This window comes from Hibiscus syriacus, unplaced genomic scaffold, assembly GCF_006381635.1.
Source record: "Hibiscus syriacus cultivar Baekdansim isolate YM2019G1 unplaced genomic scaffold, ASM638163v2 tig00116959_pilon, whole genome shotgun sequence".
Classification (NCBI taxonomy): domain Eukaryota; kingdom Viridiplantae; phylum Streptophyta; class Magnoliopsida; order Malvales; family Malvaceae; genus Hibiscus; species Hibiscus syriacus.
This window is the reverse complement of record NW_024063485.1, coordinates 3,404,369-3,412,176: the sequence shown is the minus strand read 5'-3', so window position 1 is coordinate 3,412,176 and position 7,808 is coordinate 3,404,369. Positions and strand designations below refer to the sequence as shown.

General features: G+C 39.5%; 1 protein-coding gene and 1 pseudogene across 1 annotated transcript; one reads left to right on the top strand and one right to left on the bottom strand.

The window, feature by feature from the left end:
* Positions 1-1,732: 1,732 nt before the first annotated feature.
* Positions 1,733-4,981, top strand: LOC120189780 (annotated as a pseudogene).
* Positions 4,982-6,849: 1,868 nt separating this feature from the next.
* LOC120189834 (protein PXR1-like) lies at positions 6,850-7,738 on the bottom strand. Its single transcript, XM_039193002.1, has 3 exons — positions 7,690-7,738; positions 7,278-7,490; positions 6,850-7,160 (listed from the first exon to the last, which is right to left on the bottom strand). Exons 1-3 carry the CDS (start codon positions 7,736-7,738, stop codon positions 6,850-6,852), a joined length of 573 nt encoding a protein of 190 aa, XP_039048933.1.
* Positions 7,739-7,808: the final 70 nt, after the last annotated feature.

Here is a 7,808-nt window from a genome sequence, read left to right as displayed (position 1 = left end):
AACATGTTAGTGAATAATTTATAATTTTTTTGAAAAAAACAATTTATATAATTTTAAGAGAAAAAAAGATTTTTATTAAAAATATAAAAAATCTAAAATATTAAGAATTTAAAATTTTATAGGGCGACCGCCCCACTACTCTTCAATCATCCATGACAACACACATGTATGATTTTATGTTCATATTGAATCAACTATGTTAAAAGATTATATTTAATATACTTAAAAAAACTTATATCGAAACAAGGTAAAAGGATACCTTTTACCTCTGTAGTAGACCCAATTTATCACTTTCGCCTATTTTCGCATTAAACAATATCAGATTTGAAAAGCTCACGTTGAAAAATCCATACTAAACAAGGTGAAATTTTAAAACTATGAGCTTTTGAAATCTCACATTGTTTAGAGGCTTAAGGGTCATCTTTCCCCTGTAGTAGACCTAATTTATCATTTTCGCCCCATCGTATTTTCGCATCAATTTAGCCATCGAAGTTGTTCGATCGCATCATTCTATAACCCTACCCCTAACTTAAAATCCTAAATTATAATACTTAAACCCTAAACAATAACCCTATTACCTCTAAATACTAACTTGGGGTTTATATTTAGGGTTTTAATTAGGGTAAGGTATGAATGATCTAATTAAATAACTTTGAGGTTAAATCGATGTAAAATACGATAGGACGAATGATAAATTTGATCTACTACAGGGAAAGGTGACCTTTAAGCCTCTAAACAATGTGAGATTTCAAAAGCTCATCATAGTTTTAAACCTTCACGTTGTTTAGATATGGATTTTTTAACCTGAACTTTTTAAATCTTATTTCGTTTATATATAAATTTTTCAGGTGATTAAAATTCATCTTTTAAACATGAATTTATCGAGAATTGAACATAAACTAATACGGCATGTTGTTGTTATTGTCCGACTTGTGTATAAATAACTAGTATCAACATACACTATACATATTTATTTTTTAGATAAAATTCATATTTCTTTTCATAATTTTGGTCTTCTTTTCTAGTTCTTTCATTTTAGTTCAATGCATGATCGTATTGTCATCACATAGGTAAATGTATGTCTAAAAGGTGCGTTTCAATAGTATTGTTTCACGTAATGTGTCTTTACCATCCATGATAAAAAAAAACAAAAATACTAATCCAAAGAATACTTGAAATAAATGTCAGAAGAAGAAATATTCTATTTTTGAGTAAAAAACTTAAGAAATGGATGATGAATCGATTTGAATTTAATTTTATAGATTATATATTAAAAATATATTTAAAATATTAAATAAGGCTTGATAATCAATCAAAATAGCCTATAAAATTAATGTTATAATTGAAAACTAAACCTAAAGGACGGTCAAAAGCAAAAGCTTTAAGAATCTTCATTGTCATAGTGATATAAAAGGAAAAGCTGTTTTTCTCCTTCTAGGTTAAGTTAATGCACCTTTAATCGTCTTTACTTCACTTTATTTCGCACCATGTAACAATAAATTTAAGTTATGATAGCGATTGTGTTTTTTTATTGTATTGTATTTATTATTATAGATTATATATGTTATTATGATAATCATGCAATAATAATATTAGACTAGACGATAATATGCTATTATTGCAGTCATAACTCGCTATTTAAATCGCTGTATATTAACCCCTCTCTATAAACCCAGAAAAGAAGACCCTCTCTTTTTCTCACTCGGCAATGCACCTTTAAATGTCTTTACTTCACTTTCTTTCACACGATACTATATATCACCTCTCTATAAAACCAGAAAACCCTATTTTTTCACTTCCAAATTGTAATATACAAAAAAATTATACAAAGAAAGAACCTTGTTTTTGTTTCAGTCATGGCGGCAACAACTCAGAAACTGGTCGTAGAAGTGGTTGATGCACGTAATCTCGTGCCCAAAGATGGTCACGGGACGTCGAGTCCTTACGTTGTGGTAGATTATATGGGCAGAGGAAGCGGACGAAGACGGTTACGAGGGATATAAACCCTACGTGGAACGAGGCTCTTCAGTTCAACATCGAAAAACCCTCGGATGTTTTCAGTGACATGCTTGAGCTTGATGTTTACCATGATAAGAATCTTGGGCCGACCAGTCGGAACAATTCTCTGGGGAGATTGAGGTTGAGTTCGGGACAGTTTGTTAAGAAGGGTGAAGAAGCTTTGATTTATTATCCTTTGGAGAGGAAATATTTGCTTAGTTGGATTCGAGGTGAGATCGGTTTGAAGATTTATTATGTTGATGAAGTCTTGCCACCTCCGACGCATGTGGAGGAGAAGAAAGCGGAGGAGACTCCCGCAAATAATGAAGCAGCCGCCCCTGCGTCGTCTGACCAACAACATACGCTAGCTGAGGAGAAGCCTGATGACAACAATGCTGCAAGTCCAGTGGAAGCGACGGCGGATCCGCCGGCGGATGGTGAGGGCGAGAAGGCTGATGAAGCTGAAGGTGAAAAGCCAGCAGAAGGGGCTGACCAAGTGGAGCCAGAAGCAGATGATCATGATGATGACTTTGTGCTCGACCCTACATCGGAAAATTGGGCTCCACCGATGCAAACGGATGTCTTGGCATCAACTACATCGGGTTCCATTCCGGAAATAAAAGTTGCCCGAACCATCTCTGCTCCGCCCCCACTCAAAAGGCCAGCAACCCCGGCCAGTTATGCTTCTTCCTCCGTGGACTCACCGGACCACTCCCGAGTTGAACGGTCTTCGTTTGATCTCGTCGACAAAATGCATTACGTTTTCGTCAAAGTAGTGAAAGCAGGAAGCTTACCCACCAATGGAAACCCCGTCGTTAAAATCGCCGTCGCCGGTAGTCACGTCACATCAAAACCAGCTCGAAAAGCCAAGTATTTCGAGTGGGACCAGACATTTGCCTTCGCCCGCGACACGCCGGAAACTTCCTCGTTTCTTGAAGTTTCCGTTTGGAGCGATGGGGGTGGCGCCAATTTCTTAGGCGGAGTTTGCTTCGACGCAACGGAGATTCCTTTACGAGACCCACCAGACAGTCCATTGGCGCCGCAATGGTATCGGCTGGAAGGAGGTGGAGCTCATAGAGGTGATCTAATGCTTGCCACGTGGATCGGGACCCAAGCTGACGAGGCATTTCCCGATTCGTGGAAATCGGACACCGCCGGTAACCTTATCAATTCTCGCGCCAAAATTTATCTGTCTCCTAAGCTTTGGTACCTTCGAGCTTCCATCCTCGAAGCGCAAGACATTTTGCCATTAACGGCGTTAAAAGAAGGCTCGTTTCAGATGAAAGCGCAGTTGGGATTCCAAGTTCAGAAAACCAAAGTTTCACTTTCCCGTAACGGCAATCCGTCATGGAATGAAGATCTCATGTTTGTAGCCGCCGAGCCATTTAGCGAACACTTACTATTCTATCTCGAGTACCGTCAACAAAAAGGATCGGTGACGTTGGGAGTCGTCGGAGTCCCGTTAACCTCCATCGAACGCCGTGTCGACGATCGGAAAGTGATATCTCGATGGTTCAATCTCGAGGACCCAAAAAGTGATAAGAAAGGCTACAAAGGCAGAGTGCATCTGAGCCTATGTTTCGACGGCGGATATCACGTGATGGATGAGGCGGCGCACATGTGTAGCGACTACCGGCCGACGGCAAGACAACTTTGGAAGCCGCCGGTCGGGACACTTGAGCTTGGGATTATTGGTTGTAAAAATTTGTTGCCGATGAAAACTATAAATGGCAAAGGGTCCACGGATGCATACAGCGTGGCAAAATACGGGTCGAAGTGGATCCGAACCCGTACGGTGTCGGATACTTTGGATCCAAAATGGAATGAGCAGTACACGTGGAAGGTGTACGATCCATGTACGGTGTTGACAATTGGAGTGTTCGATGGCTGGGGAACGTTAGACATCGACGGCGGAAAAGAAGCCACGCGTCCTGATTTTCGTATGGGGAAAGTACGTGTACGTGTATCTACATTAGAAACGGGTAAAGTGTACAAAAATACGTATCCGTTGGTGATGTTGGGTAATAGCGGGGTACAAAAAATGGGTGAGCTGGAGGTAGCCGTAAGGTTTGTTCGTGCAGCTCCGACACTTGATTTCTTACACGTGTACTCCCAACCTTTGCTGCCGTTGATGCACCACATCAAGCCTTTAGGAATGGCCCAACAAGAGATGCTGAGGAGCACGGCCGTGAAGATCTTGGCCGCACACTTGTCACGATCCGAACCGCCACTGAGGAGTGAAGTGGTACGTTACATGCTCGACGCGGACTCACACACGTTCAGCATGCGAAAGGTACGTGCGAATTGGTCAAGGATAGTCAATGTGTTATCTTGTCTGATCGACATCGTACGATGGATAGAGAATACACGTGGATGGAAGAATCCGACGGCTACAATACTTGTGCATGCATTGATAGTGATGTTGGTGTGGTTCCCTGATTTGATCATTCCAACGTTAGCATTTTATGTGTTCGTGATTGGGATTTGGAACTATAGGTTCAGATCAAAAGACACATTACCCCACTTTTGTCCTAAGATCTCATTGGCAGACAATGTCGACCGTGATGAACTTGATGAAGAGTTCGATACAATGCCGAGCACCCGATCACCGGACGTTATACGCACAAGGTACGATAAGCTACGTGCAATCGGAGCTCAAGTGCAAAGCACATTAGGCACTTTCGCCACGCAAGGTGAACGCGTACAAGCATTAGTGACATGGCGAGATCCGCGTGCTACTGCCATCTTTTTGGGATTATGTTTAATGGTGGCATTCGTGCTGTACCTGGTGCCACCAAAGATGGTAGCAATGGCATTAGGGTTCTACTATTTCCGGCATCCCCTGTTCCGTGACCAAATGCCGTCTCCGTTGCTTAACTTCTTCCGAAGGCTTCCATCTTTGTCGGACAGGATCATGTAGGTTTGATGGTATTGGAGTTCTTTTCCCTTGGATCTTTTTGTTAGTTACAGCTGCAAGTTATACATATGGTGTTATGGATTAACTAATAAATTAGCATTGTATGAAATTCACACTTTGCTCGTGCATTTCAGAATATATGTATATATAGTTGAAAAACAAGAATATTAATGCTTTCCAGATTATGCTTGTCTAGGTGCACAACATGAGGAAACTAAGATTATCCAGCTTTCTTATCGTACACTGACTTGAAAATACAAGGATCTACTATTACACAACATTCTCACATAAAAAATTTTAAAAAAATATATCCTATTACATTTAAAGGTAAACAAAACTCGACTCGAAAAAATCCACAATATAATGAGTTCGGTGAAGATAGGCATGTGAGAGGAATATTTCTTTTAAACCAACATGCTAGAACAACCAACGGTATCAATAAGAACAACACAGTGATCGACAGGCATGGTTTTCTTGGATTCATATGCCAGGCTATTACAGTTCAAGTACCAAAGGTGTTTCAACAATCATGGTCTCCTATTCGAGCTTTTCTTAAGAAACCACTTCGTTCCAGGGTACCGATCTCGTGATCTTCGCCTCTGGTTTACCACACTGAAGAACTCGAAGCATTCTTTTACGGTTGTTTAATGTTTGACATTGTTTCAGGGCTTTACCATCTCGGATTGACCTTGACATGGTAATGGTCCATACAACTACACAGAGTTCATTGATAGACTAACCTGCCGGTGAAGAATTTATTTTCCAATAGCCGTATTGACTACGCAGTGAATAGAATTTTGCTAATTAAGTTTGTGGTGGGTCTATTTGACACAATTCCCATCTGGCCATTCATGTACCAGGGCCAAGAACAATCACAATGTTTGTGGAACGTGAAATGAACTGTCGTCGCTGTATCCTGTCATCCTGTCCGTAGACCCTCATGTTGCCGCATGGCTGCCGGGAAGTGAGTGTCAAGGCATTCGTGATGCATTGTTTGGTGATTATGAATTTACCGCAAGCTTTCATTCACCTGGTCAAGACTGTTAATCAGTGCCAATGCATGTTGGAGATCACATTATGATCCCCTCCCCGACTAGGGTTGCCCTGACCACTAGACCAAACAAATATACTTTGATTCTACAGGACATATCATGGAAATCTAGGATGTTAACTAGTATTAGATGGTAACAATATTTAGGAGTCCACCAATGCTGTTTTGCAACTGCAATAACCCTCGTATATAAGTGCGTGGTTATCTGAATCTCGTTTTGTTTGGAAATTTGCCAAGTGGCCACGATGATACTTTCCAGTTCAGTTTTGAAAGACATGCTTCAATATTGTAATAAAAGTACAAAACTTTCCAATATTGATCTCATGAAGTTTTCTTCCAAGGATACATCAAAACGATTGTCTTCACATCTACAGAAGGATACATCAAAACGATTGTCTTCACATCTACAGTTCCTTTAATTTAACGGAACTATTCTTTATTTTCGCATTCTCGTAATTCTAAAGTTACACAAAGTATACAGTAATTTCTGTCATTCTCACATCATGATGGATATATGAACTTTGGGGGCAACCATGATCTATGAGAACATTTTATGCATACAAAGAAAAACTGAAAATGTAACACACAATATAGTGTAAACCAAGGTCAGTCCATAGTCTGTAATACATGGCAACTTCACTGGTCTGTCTCAGCTTCTTTAATCTGCCTCAGGATGTCTGCCTTCTTCTCACTAGGGCATATTTTGCTATTAATTTTCTCCAACTTTTTTTCAGCTTACTAAGATCTTGCTTTTTCCTTCCTCTCAAACTTTCTTTTTTTCTCGTTGTCTCTTTGCTTTACCCTTTTGTTTTCTCTTCTTCGCCTACTGATTCTTTCCCAGTATCTTCTATATATTTCCTGGAGGCTATGCCAGTCTCATCCTTCACAACATTTTCTCCAGCTTCATCTTTCTTCTTGTTCTTCTTCTTTTTTCGTTCTTGTGCTTCTTATCTTTATCTTCTTTGCCTTTCTTCTTATCCTTCTTCTCTGCTTTCTCTTTCTTTTTATCTTCTAGCTCTTCATCTACTTCCTCTTCCACTTTATCCTTGTGCTTCTTCTCCTTCTTATCTCTATCTTCTTTGTCTCTTCTTCTTTGTCTCTTCTTTCTCTTCACCTTCTCCATCTTTGATCTTCTTTTCTTTCTTCTTTCCTTCACCTCTTTGTCTTTCTTCTTCTTCTTCTCTTTCTTTCCATCTTCAATTTCGTCAGCCTCATCTTCATCTACCTCTTCCTCATTATCCTCCTTTTCTTTCTTCTTCTCCTTCTCTTGTTTATCTTTCTTCTTATCTTTCTTTTTCTCTTTCATTTCACCGTCATCTTTTTCTACCTCTTCCTCTTTATCCTTCATATTTTCTTTCTTCTTCTCCTTCTCCTTCTCCTCTTTGTCTTTCTTCTTATCTTTCTTCCTCTCTTTTATTTCATCATCGTCATCTTCTTCTACCTCTTTATCCTTCTTATCTTTCTTCTTCTCCTTCTCATGTTTTTCTTTCTTCTCATCTTTCTTCGTCTCCTCTTTTTTCTCTTCTATTTCTTCATCTTCTTTCACCTCATCCTCTTTTTCTTTTCTTTCTTCTCTCCTCCTTTCATCCTTGTCTATCTCTTTTTTTCGTCTTTTTCACTTTCTCTTCTCCTCTTCCTCTTCATCTTTCAAACTTCTTTCCTTTCTTTTCTCCTTATCATCCTTGTCTATCTTCTTTTTTCTTCTCATTTCTTCTTCTTTTACCTCGACCTCTTTTCCTTATGCTTCTCATCCTTTTTCTTCTCCTTCTCATCCTTGTTTTTCTTCTTCTCTTCTTCATCTTCATCTTCTTCTACCTCGACCTCTTTTTCCTTGTGCGTATT

Excerpts from the sequence above, each read along its gene's own strand:
- LOC120189834 (XM_039193002.1), bottom strand. The coding sequence starts at position 7,738 with ATGAGAAGGAGAAGAAAAAGGATGAGAAGCATAAGGAAAAGAGGTCGA. Across the intron at positions 7,491-7,689 it reads CATAAGGAAAAGAGGTCGAG|AAGAGAAAAAAGAGGAGACG; the intron begins GTAAAAGAAGAA and ends ATGAAGAAATAG. Across the intron at positions 7,161-7,277 it reads AGAGGTAGAAAAAGATGACG|ATGGAAAGAAAGAGAAGAAG; the intron begins GTGAAATGAAAG and ends ACGAAATTGAAG.